The following is a 16,154-nucleotide window of genomic DNA, read 5'->3' as shown; positions in this document are numbered from 1 at the left end:
TGGGCTTTTTGGGAAAGATTTTAATAGTTATTGAATGTTCTACATCGTACAGTAAGTATTATACAATTACAAACTTGCCTTACTTCTGTCACCAGAATCACTGACTGATCCTCATTAGAATGACATGAAAACAAAAACAGATTTACACTTCATATACACAAGTCTGATGTGGGACTCTGCTTTACAAACGTCCCAATCTTATGTTACAAAAACATTCCGCCAGTGTTGCTGCAACCATGTGACAGAACGTTGCAAGAGCTCTGGGGGCCATTAGTTGGGAAATCATTTTAATCTCAAGGTGCTGACTCTTTTAAACAATTTCTTTGATTATTTTTGGGGGAAGACACAAGGGTATACTTCACTCTCTCTAAATTAGTGTTCAAATCAAAGGTTTGACAAGGCCAAAGTTCATTGTGACCAAAGAAAACAGACAAACCAAAGAGATTGTGTGTTCAACCTTGGTGGAGCTGCTTGCTTCTCAAACCCCAGGCATTGAGACACTCAGGTGCAGTTCCCATAGCCTAGAATTCAAACTGAGTTTGCTACGTTGCATGGTTGTTACATAACATGAAGTGAAACAATGGTGAAACGTAACAAAATAAGTTTCAATCCCAGGCTACAGCTCTCATGCTTCAGTCCGCAAACTGTGGACCCATACACTTTAGCATGTTTCAATAAACATAAATTGTAGTGTAAGGACTTGACTCTGGGGTAACTTTCAGATAATGCCCAGTTAGCACATTAGGTTCCCTGGATGTTCTGGGAACGTCTGTTTATGGTGTCAGTTTGGTTCTCGGAACATTCCCCTCGTGTTTCAATGCCTTGGGTCTTTGAGAGGAAAAGGCCAGCGAGTAGGAGGGACCTGTATGCCAGTCGCTTTTGACCGGGTTGCCAGATTGTGTCCCTCCGCATATCTGCTCCACTCATCCTACAGACTTGTGTTCTGAAATGCCCTCTGAAGCACCAAAAGGCAACCCACTTGAGATTGACAATAAAGATCTTCTATCTTAAGAATAATAAACATCAATCAATAAACAAAACCTTAAATAACACTTATGGTAAAAAGCGCTTAAATTACATACAAGAAATTAAAAGTTTATCTTTTTTTTTAGCCTTTTTTTAAAACACTGCAGTTATACTCATAGTACACATGGTTGAATTATTATTGAGGTTTTGAACCGCCAAATATTTAGCACTCAACATAGCATTCACAGACTTGGGCCTGTGCAACTAGTCATATGCATTGTTCAGCTCTTGCATCACATTACATGTTCTAGTGAATAGCACTACAAAACTATATTTTTCGATGGTCTTCCCTCTAATGTTCCCAAAAAATGTGGCACAATACATTTACTTTTGAGACTTGTTTTCAATGTTCTTGTTCTGTTTGGCTCTGTGATAGGCTACTGACAGGGGAGAGTAGCGGTTGGATAACGTTTGCTCTACACAGTCTGACCAGTGCCACGTTGGGAAAAACTCTCACACAGGACTGTATACATGCCTCACTCATCTACACATCTATTCCTCGTTCACGAGCGAATGCTACTGTATCAATTGTCATATGTTGGGTGCAGGATGCCTCTCCTTTAAGTAAATGTTTTATTTCCATTGGCGATGTAACACTGTGGCAAAAAAATGGCATTTAGCATTTTACATAGTAGTTAACTGATTGTAACAGATTGAAAAAAGCAGTAGCAATTATTCACAACAGATATTCTCTTAAATTTACAGTTGTTTATTGAGACCAAAGAGTCAAATGCACGGAACTAAATGAACTCTTAAGAAATCTCTTAAAATATGAGCTAAGTACCTGGTATTTAGTGTAGATTATTACTTTTAGATGTTTGTGCAATACCATTTTGACACACTCACATGATAACTCTGATATGTGGTCATGATACGGTAACCTAGTACTGAACCATAATAACCTAGTATGGAACTCTTCCTCACAACCTTTAAACTCTACCCAAGCTGAACCCTGCTTCCTTGCCAACTCTATTTCTGAATTCCAAATGGATCCCTAGCCCCTACACCCTAGTCACTCCTGTGGATGTAGGCAGACTGGATCAATACACTGTAAGCATTATGGTAAAATCTTGCCTTCTGATTGGATGGGTGGAAATGTCAGGCATATTGATTCCACCTATCCCAATCCTCTCAGAAGACCTGAGAGGAGTAGAGGCTAGGGCTAGGTTAGGGGTTGATTTGGAGTCAACACATGCCGCACACGGACCTCTCCCAACTCAGTGCCTAGGGTTTTTGGCCCCAACTAAAGGGACATGATTGAAACCTTTTTTTAAATGTTCCCAATTTCCTGTTAGAACACAAATTCTTTCTCTCATATGCATGATTCACTTCACGATTCTAACTCCCTTCCATTGTGTCTGCTATTGGATGCCCTGGAAACAATGTCTTGAACCTGTTCTATTGGCTACTCTGAAGGGAGGGAGGGCCTAGGAGGGAGGCCCTAACAGGTTGGCCAACATGACGACTAAATGTTTCCTTTCACTAATCTAAGTCCAAAATAATGTGTTTTAGAGCATTTTTACACCTGCCAATTATTTAGAAGATTTCACAAGACAGGTGAACTAGTATCAATTGCATGGACTACGGAGTAATATACACATTGAGACCAGATGACACAATTCTCTGGACTGGAACACATCTCTGTTGAGGTCAGTCTGGCTTCTAAAACCTTGTTTCTGTTCCAAATAGCACTCAATTCCCTATATAGTGCCCTACTTTGACCAGAGCCCTAAATAGGAAGGGAATAGGGGGCCCGTCTAAAACCCTGAGCCAACCAAGCAGTTTGGAACAGTATGTGCATATATTAGGACTACATTTGGTGGAGTTTTTATTAGTTTTGGTCTTCGGCAAGGGTTTTTTCGACTGTTCGTTGCACATAATTTTTTTCTTGCGAGGCAAACCGAAGTTAACACCCTTTCATCGGCGATTGGTCAACAGTAGGAATTCCTCAATGAAGTGTTTGCTGTCATTCAATGATAGACGACTCATTTTCATGCAAATGTTTTCAATAGAGAAATACTCCACCAAACATCATAGTTAGATGTAAAATTGCACAACTAAGATCTCCTTTGCAAAAACATCAAAATGAATCACAGATTTCTAGATTAATTTGGACTATTTTGGCTACGTAGTCCCAAAACGGACAAACAGTACTATTGCGTATTTTTTCTCTTTTTTCAAGCAAAGGTAAGGTATGCGAGCCCACTCGTTCGGTTCGGCTACCCAAACTGAAGCGTGCTGAAGAAGCCTTAACTCTGCTGTCTGCCCTGCACCCCTCACTACTGCCCTCTACTGGTCACCTGAAGAACGAGTGACACTGATCAGGGCCATGTTAAATTCCCGAGAAAACGTTTTGAAAAGGACTAAAACAGGGCGGTACTACCTGAATCTGTCCAATAAGAACACCAATTTTCGTTTTCCAATGCAAAACGTTTTGCTCTGGCGTGCCTTGCTGAACACGACCCAGGTAAATGGTGCAGTTTAGGGCCTAGATATCTATTAAACATGTAAACATGACATCACATGGGATCTTTATTGCGAATAACACTTATCTCCAGCCTGTGAGATCAATGGGAGGCATGCAGCACAAGTCTATGGGCATAGATGCTTGACCACAACACAATTTAGATGCTTTTCTTCCTTTTTCCACTCACTACTCCCCTTGTATTCCTTTCTCCCCTCTCTTCTATTGACCGTAAATCCCTTGAATCCTTCAACTTAGTTATCCCTGGTCCAACTGACAATTTGCCACAGCCTTCAAACTCCATGCACTTCAGTTGACACTAGATTAGAGTTGGATTCAATTCACAACAACATAGCCTGCAATAGGGAGACCCTATCCAGCAATCTATCCATCGCATCCTATGATGTCTACACTTTTGCGTCTGTGTGTGTGATGTCCTATAAATCTGTATATGTATTGTGTACATGTGCCACTACTCATACCAACTGAAAAACCTAAATGTGAGTGTGTTTTTAAGTTTGCCGAGCTTTTACTTGTCCAAAAGAACCACAAACGCGCACAGGCGCTCGCTCACACGTCAGTATTCCTATATATAATATATATTCATGTATAGATATTTCAATTGCTTACAATACTCTAGTAGACGTCAAAGCTAATTATGTCCACTGAACTTACTGAAAATGTACTCTACATGGTGTGTAACTATTACGGTACTTACGGTATTAGTCTTTCTTCTACCACATGACTGATATACAGTGGGAATAATCTTACGAAGCCAAGTTAATGCACTGTTGCTACAAGCTGGAAGACGACCCTTGTTATCTTGTGCTGGAAGATGGTTGTGTTCGAACGTAAACCGAAATGGGAATGCAAATCAAGAAAAGTGGAAAATAATCTAGGCGCAACACAAAAGAAACAAGGCGCGACACTCGTACGGCGCTTTACCCCCAATGTTTTTTGAAACATGAGAGCATTTGGCAGCATACAAAGAGGTGTACATTCTCACGGCTGAAGGGACTGGCTTTGCGTCGTAACCAGTGTTCAGAACAGAAAAATACACACACACACACAATTGTTTAGCACAAATGTACTATAGATGTACTATACTGCTGGTCAGTGTGTGTCTGGATTATAAGAGAGTCAAAATAAAAAATAAACAAATAAAACAAATCTTGAGGCTGGTAAAAAATAATAAAAACATGAAAAAGCAGCTTTTCCAAATCACAAAATAATGCATAGTGACCCTTGCACTTTAGTTTTTTTTCTTGCTGACAGACTTGGTGCTTGTATGCCAGACCTCCTGCACCAATGTAAGACTTGAGTTGTGAGCAATGTTTGACTCCTGAGAGTGAGAGAGAGAGGGGGAGTAGAGAGATGGAGAGGGGAGGGAGAAGAAATATGTATTATATATGTAATTTACAAAGAAAATATCACATTTGTACTATCAATTCATTTTCTAAGTGACACTAACTCAGAATTACAGTTAGTCACATATATTGTTTTATAATAATAACAAATCTAAGCACTTATGTATCAAAGCACTGTCAATAGATCGGACCTTAACTCTCCTAACCATAGACTGGAATAACATTGTGTTAGGTTAAAACTGATCTAGGACCAGTAACTTACATGAGTGGGGCCCAGTGAGGAGGGTCTACCAGTGAGGAGGCACATAGCTGTACCCAGGCGTCCCCTGGGGTCGGTAGGTTGGCACGGTGACCGGATGTCCACCAATGTGCTGAGTGGCGTGCTGAGGCGTGGTCAGCAGAGTACCTGGGCAAAGAGGGTCAATCAGACAGACAGAGGTTATCAACATCCCCGAGCTGACAAGGTACAAATCTGTCGTTCTGCCCCTGAACAGGCAGTTAACTCACTGTTCCTAGGCCGTCATTGAAAATAAGAATTTGTTCTTAACTGACTTGCCTAGTTAAATAAAGGTAGAATAAAAAATAAATACATTTCTGGAAAACCTGGGAATTTTGCAACCCTAGTAGTTGAGTGTTGACTTCTTACCAGCAGACATGGCCATGGTTGTGCCGGCCACCATGCCCATGGCCATATGGCCGTTGGAGCGGGGCTGTTGGACAGGGGCAGGGTAGAGGGCGTTGGGGAGGCTGTTGGGCTGCACCACCGTGGTGTGGTGGATGACGTGAGGCTGAGCCGCATACATCGGCTGTGTGTAGTATGCACCCTGAGAGAAAGAGAAGAAAAGAGAGGAATGTTTTTTGGAATGCTTTGGCAATATTACATTTGGAAAAATGTAGAATTTGGCTTCTCTTACTTTTCTAGCACAGCTAATTTTACACAGCAAGCTAGCTGTCTAATAATCCCCCAAAAAGTAGAGAATGGTCATCAATCATCTTATAAGCAGGTACAGTAGGTGATATTGTCAAACAGACAGCCAACCCCAGTGAGTAGAAAGCAGGCCCTTACCTGAGCGTAGAGGTTCTGTTGGGGATAGGCACTTCTGATGGGGTACATGGCCGTCTGGTAGGGGTTAGGGGACGGGGAATAGGGAGGGGGCGCCCCATTGGACTGACCAGGGGGGACCTTGTAGGGCGTCCCAGCAGTGTATCCTGGATAAGATAAGAGAGATAGGGAGAGGGAAGGATGGAAAGAGAGAAAGCAAGAGAGGGAAAGTCATGGAGAAAAAAGCAAGAGAGAGAGTAAGAGAGAGATCAAGCCGGCAGAGGGAAAGATGGAGAAAGAGAAAGCAAAAGAGAGGGAGACAGAAAGAGAGAGAGAACATGTGGTGAGCAAGACCTAGTTTCAGTTTCAAGATCATTTTCAGTTGTCTTGACATTCAGAGTGTCTCATTGGCGGAGGAGAACAGTTAGGACTGACAGTGCTCCTTTACAAAATACATGTAGCCTCCAAGATACAGCGGGGCAAAAAAGTATTTAGTCAGCCACCACTTGTGCAAGTTCTCCCACTTAAAAAGATGAGAGAGGCCTGTAATTTTCATCATAGGTACACTTCAACTATGACAGACAAAATGAGAAAAGAAATCCAGAAAATCACATTGTAGGATTTTTAATGAATTTATTTGCAAATTATGGTGGAAAATACGTATTTGGTCACCTACAAACAAGCAAGATATCAGGCTCTCACAGACCTGTAACTTCTTCTATAAGAGGCTCCTCTGTCCTCCACTCGTTACCTGTATTACCCTGTTGATGCTCTGGGGGTGCTATTTCATTTTTGGATGAAAAACGTTCCCGTTTTAAACAAGATATTTTGTCACAAAAAGATGCTCGACTATGCATATAATTGATAGCTTTCGAAAGAAAACACTCTGACGTGTCCAGAACTACCAAGATATTTTCTGTGCGTGCCCTAGAACGTGAGCTTCAGGCAAAACCAAGATGAGACGGCATCCAGGAAAAGAGCAGGATTTTTGAGGCTCTGTTTTCCATTGTCTCCTTATATGGCTGTGAACGCGAGAGGAGTGAGTCAACCCTTTCTGTCGTTTCCCCAAGGTGTCTGCAGCATTGTGACGTATTTGTAGGCAGATCATTGGAAGATTGACCATAAGAGACCACATTTACCAGGTGTCCGCCCGGTGTCCTGCGCCGAAATTGGTGCGCAAAAGTCAGCTGCCAGTATTTTTCCATGGGATTCAGAGAGGAAAGCAAGCTTCCACGAACGATATATCAATGAAGAGATATGTGAAAAAACACCTTGAGGATTGATTCCAAACAACGTTTGCCATGTTTCGGTCGATATTATGTAGTTAATTCGGAAAAAGTTTTACGTTGTAGGTGACTGAATTTTCGGTTCGTTTCGGTAGCCAGACGCAATGTAGAAAACGGAACGATTTCTCCTACACACAGACGCTTTCAGGAAAAACTGCGCATTTGGTATGTAACTGAGAGTCTCCTCATTGAAAACATCAGAGGCTCTTCAAAGGTCATTGATTTTATTTATTTGGTTATCTGGTTTTTGTGAAAATGTTGCGTGCTAAATGCTACACAAAATGCTATGCTAGCTTTGCATACTCTTACACAAATTAGTCAATTTCTATGGTTCAAAAGCATATTTTGAAAATCTGAGATGACAGTGTTGTTAAGAAAAGGCTTGAGAGCAGACGCATTATTTTCATTTTATTTGCGATTTTCAGAAATCGTTAACGTTGCGTTATGCTAATGAGCCTGAGGCTTTAGTCACGATCCCGGATCCGGGATGGGGAGTTCCAAGAGGTTAATGGCACCTGTTTGAACTTGTTATCAGTATAAAAGACACCTGTCCACAACCTCAAACAGTCACACTCCAAACTCCACTATGGCCAAGACCAAAGAGCTGTCAAATGACACCAGAAACAAAATTGTAGACCTGCACCAGGCTGGGAAGACTGAATCTGCAATAGGTAAGCAGCTTGGTTTGAAGAAATCAACTGTGGGAGCAATTATTAGGAAATGGAAGACATACAAGACCACTGATAATCTCCTTCGATCTGGGGCTCCACGCAAGATCTCACCCCGTGGGGTCAAAATGATCACAAGAACAGTGAGCAAAAATCCCAGAACCACACAGGGGGACCTCGTGAATGACCTGCAGAGAGCTGGGACCAAAGTAACAAAGCCTACCATCAGTAACACACTACGCCGCCAGGGACTCAAATCCTGCAGTGCCAGACGTGTCCCCCTGCTTAAGCCAGTACATGTCCAGGCCCGTCTGAAGTTTGCTAGAGAGCATTTGGATGATCCAGAAGAAGATTGGGAGAATGTCATATGGTCAGATGAAACCAAAATATAACTTTTTGTAAAAACTCAACTCATTGTGTTTGGAGGACAAAGAATGCTGAGTTGCATCCAAAGAACACCATACCTACTGTGAAGCATGGGGGTGGAAACATCATGCTTTGGGCCTGTTTTTCTGCAAAGGGACCAGAACGACTGATCCGTGTAAAGGAAAGAATGAATGGGGCCATGTATCGTGAGATTTTGAGTGAAAACCTCCTTCCATCAGCAAGGGCATTGAAGATGAAACATGGCTGGGTCGTTCAGAATGACAATGATCCCAAACACACCGCCCGGGCAACAAAGGAGTGGCTTCGTAAGAAGCATTTCAAGGTCCTGGAGTGGCCTAGCCAGTCTCCAGATCTCAACCCCGTGGAAAATCTTTGGAGGGAGTTGAAAGTCCGTGTTGCCCAGCAACAGCCCCAAAACATCACTGCTCTAGAGGAGATCTGCATGGAGGAATGGGCCAAAATACCAGCAACAGTGTGTGAAAACCTTGTGAAGACTTACAGAAAACGTTTGACCTCTGTCATTGCCAACAAAGGGTATATAACAAAGTATTGAGATAAACTTTTGTTATTGCCCAAATACTTATTTTCCACCATAATTTGAAAATAAATTCATTAAAAATCCTACAATGTGATTTTCGGGATTTTATTCCCTCATTTTGTCTGTCATAGTTGAAGTGTACCTATGATGAAAATTACAGGCCTCTCTCATCTTTTTAAGCGGGAGAACTTGCACAATTGGTGGCTGACTAAATACTTTTTGCGCCACTGTATATACAGTTGAAGTCTGAATTACACTGAATTATAAGTGAAATAATCTGTCTGTAAACAATTGTTGGAAAAATGACATGTCATGCACAAAGTAGATGTCCTAACCGACTTGCCAAAACTATAGTTTGTTTACAAGAAATTTGTGGAGTGGTTGAAAAAAACAGTATTAATGACTCCAACCTAAGTGTATGTAAACTTCCAAACTTCAACTGTATATAGTTTCCACAGAGCTTTGGACATATATGAAGCAGAACCAGTTGTATTATGAATGCCCAAAGAGAGGCCATAGGCTTGTTTCACGTTGCAGCCGACGTGATGCACTTTGGGTCAATTGTGACTGATCTACAAATAATAATAAGTAGATATTTATGATGCAAGTTCATTTGTAGATCAGTCAGTCGACAGTCGGCTGTAATCGTGAACAAGCCCTGTGTCAGACAACTTAGCCCTGACTAACAACACACAGAATGTGAACATTATTACTATTTATTTTTTACTCAAACACTCAAGCACACACACGCAGGCACACACACAGAGAAGTGTACTTCTGGTGGGTTTTTGAGGACACTGATCATTACATTCACGTTAGGAAATCACCAAATCACTTCCATGACTCAAACACACATTATCTATCCAACTGAAATGTAGTTACACTATATGAAAAGAATGTATGCTGCAGCAGCCAGCAAACATGTTATATGACACAGCACAGCACTAAGCCAAGCAAGGTGCCATCCCACAGCCCCTCCCCTTATATCACTTCCCCCTGTGATGTCACTCACTACCCCGCATCCCCCATCGGCCTGTCTTACTACAAACCTTTTCCTAACACCTTTTTCCCAAGAGCTCGAAACCCAGCCCAGCTCTGAATGTTTCCCCAGCCATGCCAACGTGTATGTGTGTGTGTGTATGTATACTACCGTTCGAAAGTTTGGGGTCACTTGGGGTCCTTGTTTTTGAAAGAAAATCACATTTTTGGTCCATTAAAATAACATTAAATTGATCAGAAATACAGTGTAGACATTGTTAATGTTGTAAATGACTATTGTAGCTGAAAACGGCAGATTTTTTTATGGAATATCTACATAGGCGTACAGAAGCCCATTATCAGCAACCATCATGTGTTCCAATGGCACGTTGTGTTAGCTAATCCAAGTTTATCATTTTAAAAGGCTAAATGATCATTAGAAAATCCTTTTGCAATTATGTTAGCACAGCTGAAAACTGTTGTGCTCATTAAAGAAGCAATAAAACTCTCCTTCTTTAGACTAGTTGAGTATCTGGAGCATCAGCATTTGTGGGTTCGATTACAGCCTCAAAATGGCCAGAAACAAAAGACTTACAGGAATTAATAAATAACAAAACACAGCTGTTTTCAAATACAATCTAAGCCTCTCTAATTCAATTTAGCCCGGGCATGAACATTTTAATTAGGCCTAATAAATAACAGAACAGTTGTCTACTAACACCAGGGCTGGCCTGTCATCCCTAGAAGGGATCTAGCTTTTTCCCAATTAACATCAGACTTAACTTTTTGTAGCAGGTTAGGAGAACTTACCCAGCAGGCTTGGAGAATTAACGTGGCAGGTTAGGAGAATTAGGTTAAGGTTAGGAAAATGGTTAGGGTTAAAAAGTTTGACGTTCATTTGACCGGGCCAGCTCGCCCCACTCCCCATTCCCGATGCGATTCAGCACCACAGTAGTAGAAAGAGGACACTAGGTGGCCACAAAATGAAGAAATTATAAAACTGATGTTGGACAATCAAATTCAATATGTAGATAAACGAAAATAAGGCTGGTTCATTGAGAGAAAGATGATTTTACAATGCTTCTGTGAAAAGAGGCCTGCACCATGCATTCATGAATGCACTTATTTCCAAAGCTCAAATTATATCTCTTTTCACAGTTCTATTAGATGATGTTTATAAATGTTATGTCTATTGTAATTTGAACTATCGTGTCATGTGTGATATATGTACGTGGCTTATTGATAACAACTCTGTTTCCTACTATAGGCATTTGGCTGACTAGTGATTGCAACATTGTACCTCTCTGATGTATATAGCTGGCAACAATGTTTTGTTTTCAAGTGCTACTGAATAAGCTTAACTGAAATGCACCAATTGCGCATGATACACATCATTTATTAATCCATTCCAAATCTTTGTACTATACATAACACAGGAGCGGGATATGCTGATCTGGCTCAGGGCGTAGCAGAACTGCAAGGACCAGGCCTGACCAACACAATCATTGCCTTTAATTTACATGCGTTTGCGGCGGACCTTGACCTGAAGTGACCCGCTGCTGTTGGGAAGTCAAAACTGTCCATCTCCTTGGAGCAGTTTGATGTGCATCAACCTTGTTACTTTGTCCTAAAGAAGGAGTGATCTTGAGGCAGTCTTTACTCTATTGTGGAGAAAGTATCCCCTCTCGGCAGGCACACTGGAAATGGGGAAAATCAAGACAATCTTCGCCAATTATGTCCAGTCGGGTACACTTAGCTGAAGTCTCTAATGAGGACCTAGTCAGGGTACACTTAGCTGAAGTCTCTTTTGAGGACCTAGTCAGAGTACACTTAGCTGAAGTCTCTTATGAGGACCTAGTTGGGGTACACTTAGCTGAGTCTCTTTTGAGGACCTAGTCGGGTACACTTAGCTGAGTCTCTTTTGAGGACCTAGTCGGGTACACTTATCTGAAGACTCTTTTGAGCACCTCGCATCTTTTGTGTGACTAAAAATACCCTACACTAATCTCCAAGCAGCTTAATGGTTTTATTAGCATATGAAGTATATTTGCCTTTGAAATTGGAGCACATCGACTGGTATTTCCTTCAATTAATAAAATGCATAATTTTGCAATGGATTTTTCCCTTCCTGGACAATTTGGTCGGCAACAATTTTATTTATCAGCGTGGCATTTTTTTTGGGGGGGGGGGGTAGCATTTACCGGCTAACAGAAACCTTGCTGCGTGCATACTGTGTATGTATGTGTGAGAGTGCGTGAGTGCAAACGTGTGTGTGAGTATGTCTGTGTAAATACATATCTGTGTGTGTAGAGTACATAGGGTCATATTTACTGAAAGCTGCGGCTGAGGCCTGGTACTGGCGGCCCTCTGAGCCTGCGTCCATGGCCAGGTCATAGGAGCCCTCTGGGCCCACTGCAGCACTGGAGGCCTGGGGCCAGCCCTGCTTCACCAGCAGCACTGTCCCAGACACAAACACAGAGAGATTACACACACACACCCTCACACACGTAGAACACAGAGACAGATATAGAAGATAGACATGGATAGATAGTAATAAAACACACACAGCATGCAAATGCACTCACGCAAGCACGCACATAGAGAATACACACAGAGTAGACACAGAGTATACAGTACACACCTGGTTGCTAGTGAAAGTCTACACACCTCTTGCACAGTCTTTATATTTTGTTGCCTTAAAATTAAATCTAAAAAGGGAATAACTTAAGAGTTTTTTTCTACCGATCTACATAACCTCCTCCACATGTTCAATGTGAAAGAAAACTATATAAAATGTTCTCTTATTGTTGTGGCAGCATCATGTTATGGGTATACTTATCACCGGCAGAGACTGGGGAGTTCAAAAGTCACGATCAAAAGAAATATGAAAGGAGCAAAGACCAGATTTAAATGGGAGGAAACCCTGCCTCATTCTTCTGAAAACCTTTTATTTTTCAGCAGGACAATTAAAAATGTTAATGCCAAAGACACACCAGAATGTCTTTCCAATTGGTGTTCCTAAGTGGTCAATTCTAAGTCCTGTCGTAAATGTGCTTGAAAATCAGAGACAAGGTATGAATATTGCTGTCCATCAATGACTCCCAACCAAATGTACTTAACTTGAGCAATTTTGACAAAGACAATGGATATATGTTGCACTAAGAGTTGTACAATGTTGGTAGAATCTTATTCCAAATGATTCACATCTGTAATGGCTGCCAAATGGTCCACCAAGTATTAACTCTGGGGGGTGAAGACATACGCAATCAAGACATTTTAATTTTTGTTATTAATTTGGAAAATGTTACTTTTACTTTGAAAATGGTGTAGGTGGTGTACATAAAATGTTATCCATTTTTTGTATTTAATTTAAAGGGAGCAAAATGTGAATGCTGGGCAAGGGGTTTGTAGACTTTCACCAGACACTGTATACATACACACAAACAGAGTACACACACACACACATAGAGAACAGAAATAGAGTACATACAGTATCAGTCAAAAGTTTGGACACACCTACTCATTCAAGTTTTTGTTTTGTTTTGTTTTTTAAAACAATTTTCTGCATTGTAGAAAAATAGTTTAGACATCTGAACTATGAAATAATATGAAATCATGTATTAACCAAAAAAGTGTTAAACAAATAAAAAAATATTTGAGATTTTTGATTCTTCAAAGTATCCACCCTTTGCCTTGATGACATTCTCTCAACCAGCTTCATGAGATAGTCACCTGGAATGCTTTTCCAACAGTCTTGAAGGAGTTTCCACACATGCTGAGCACTTGATGGCTGCTTTTCCTTCACTCTGCGGTCCATCTCATACCAAACAATCTTAATTGGGTCGAGGTCGGGTGATTGTGGAGGCCAGGTCATCTGATGCAATACTCCATCACTCTCCTTCTTGTTCAATTAGCCCTTACACAGCCTGGAGGTTTGTTTTGGGTCATTGTCCTGTTGAAAAACAAATGATAGTCCCACTAAGCACAAACCAGATGGGATGGCGTATCGCTGCAGAATGCTGTGGTAGCCATGCTGGTTCATTGTGCCTTGAATTCTAAATAAATCACAGACATTGTCACCAGCAAAGGACCCCCACACCATCCCACTTCCTCTTCCATGCTTCATGGTGGAAACCACACATGCAGAGATCATCCGTTCACCTACTCTGTGTCTCACAAAGACACGGCGGTTGGAACAAAAATCTCAAATCCACCGGTCTAATGTCCATTGCTGGTTGGCCCAAGCAAGTCTCTTCTTCTTATCGGTGTCTTTTAGTAGTGGTTTCTTTGCAGCAATTTGACCATGATGGCCTGATTCATGCAGTCTCCTCCTCAGAGGCTGGTAACTCCAATGAACTTACCCTCTGCAGCAGAGATAACTCTGGGTCTTCCCTTCATGTGGATGTCCTCATGAGAGCCAGTTTCATCATAGTGCTTGATGGTTTTTGCGACGACACTCAAAGAAACTTTCAAAGTTCTTGAAATGTTCCGGATTGACTGACCTTCATGTCTTAAAGTAATGATGGACTGTCATTTGTATTTGCTTATTGGAGCTGTTCTTGCCATAATATGGACTTGGTCTTTTACCAAATAGGGCTATCTTCTGTATACCGCCATTACCTTGTCACAACACAACTGATGGGCTCAAACACATTAAGGAAAGAAATTCAACAAATTAACTTTTAACAAGGCACACCTGTTAATTGAACTGCATTCCAGGTGACTACCTCATGAAGCTGGTTGAGAGAATGCCAAGAGTGTACAAAGCTGTCATCATGACAAAGGGTTGCTACTCTGAAGAATCTCAAATATATTTAGATTTGTTGAACACCTTTTTGGTTACTACATGATTCCATGTGTGTTATTTCATAGTTTTGATGTCTTCACTATTATTCTACAATATAGAAAATAGTCCAAATAAAGAAAAACCCTGGAATGAGTAGGTGTGTCCAAACTTTTGACTGGTACTGTACACACAAACAGAGTGCACACACACACAGACACACACACACACACACACACACACACACACACACACACACACACACACACACACACACACACACACACACACACACACACACACACACACGCATTATCTTGTGTTTCATGCCTAGTGAACATGACCCAGCCCAGTAACGGCAGTGCTGCAGCGCACTGTAGAGCGACAACATGACCCAGCCCAGTAACGGCAGTGCTCAAGCGCACTGTAGAGCGACAACATGACCCAGCACAGTAACGGCAGTGCTGCAGGGCACTGTAGAGAGACATGATCCAGCGCAGTAACGGAAGTGCTGCAGGGCACTGAAGAGCGACATGACCCAGCCCAGTAACGGCCGTGCTGCAGGGCACTGTAGAGCGAAAACATGACCCAGCCCAGTAACGGCAGTGCTGCAGGGCACTGTAGAGCGACAACATGACCCAGCCCAGTAACGGTAGTGCTGCAGGGCACTGTAGAGCGACAACATGACCCAGCCCAGTAACGGCAGTGCTGCAGGGCACTGTAGAGCGGCAACATGACCCAGCCCAGTAACGGTAGTGCTGCAGGGCACAGTAGAGCGACAACATGGCCCAGCCCAGTAACAGCAGTGCTGCAGGGCACTGTAGAGCGACAACATTACCCAGCCCAGTAACGGCAGTGCGACCCAGCCCAGTAACGGCAGTGCTGCAGGGCACTGTAGAGCGACAACATGACCTTGCCCTGTAACGGCAGTGCTGCAGGGCACTGTAGAGCGACAACATGACCCAGCCCAGTAAAGGCAGTAATGCAGAGCAATGTAGAGCGACAACATGACCCAGCCCAGTAACGGCAGTGCTGCAGGGCACTGTAGAGCGACAACATGACCCAGCCCAGTGACGGCAGTGAGGCAGGGCACTGTAGAGCGACATGACCCAGCCCAGTAATGGCAGTGCTGCAGGGCACTGTAGAGCGACATGACCCAGGCCAGTAAAGGCAGTGCTGCAGGGCACTGTAGAGCGACAACATGACCCAGCCCAGTAACGGCAGTGCTGCAGGGCACTGTAGAGCGACATGACCCAGCACAGTAACGGCAGTGAGGCAGGGCACTGTAGAGCGACATGACCCAGTCCAGTAACGGCAGTGCTGCAGGGCACTGTAGAGCGACAACATGACCCAGCCCAGTAATGGCAGTAATGCAGGGCACTGTAGAGCGACAACATGACCCAGCCCAGTAAAGGCAGTGCTGCAGGGCACTGTTGAGCGACAACATGACCCAGCCCAGTAACGGCAGTGCTGCAGGGCACTGTAGAGCGACAACATGATCCAGCCCAGTGACGGCAGTGCTGCAGGGCACTGTAGAGCGACATGACCCAGCCCCGTAATGGCAGTGTTGCAGGGCACTGTAGAGCGACATGACCCAGGCCAGTAAAGGCAGTGC

The 16,154-nt window shown here is 42.7% G+C and overlaps 1 protein-coding gene across 2 annotated transcripts in view; it reads right to left on the bottom strand.

The window, feature by feature from the left end:
• LOC135550857 (protein FAM168A-like) overlaps positions 1-16,154 on the bottom strand; it is a 57,472-nt gene continuing 41,318 nt past the window's right edge. Inside the window, exons 4-8 of one of the 2 annotated variants that reach the window (XM_064982032.1) lie at positions 12,088-12,213; positions 5,924-6,066; positions 5,504-5,681; positions 5,120-5,263; positions 1-4,832 (exon numbers count right to left, since the gene is read on the bottom strand). In XM_064982032.1, coding sequence (XP_064838104.1) covers positions 5,145-5,263; positions 5,504-5,681; positions 5,924-6,066; positions 12,088-12,213 — 566 coding nt within the window. In that variant the 3' untranslated portion in view covers positions 1-4,832; positions 5,120-5,144. The remainder of the gene's footprint in view (positions 4,833-5,119; positions 5,264-5,503; positions 5,682-5,923; positions 6,067-12,087; positions 12,214-16,154) is intronic. The other variant, XM_064982033.1, reaches the window with a different exon arrangement.

The sequence above is a fragment of the Oncorhynchus masou genome, chromosome 12 (assembly GCF_036934945.1).
Source record: "Oncorhynchus masou masou isolate Uvic2021 chromosome 12, UVic_Omas_1.1, whole genome shotgun sequence".
Taxonomy (NCBI): domain Eukaryota; kingdom Metazoa; phylum Chordata; class Actinopteri; order Salmoniformes; family Salmonidae; genus Oncorhynchus; species Oncorhynchus masou.
The sequence above is the reverse complement of the archived record's forward strand: the minus strand, read 5'-3'. Positions and strand labels throughout refer to the sequence as shown.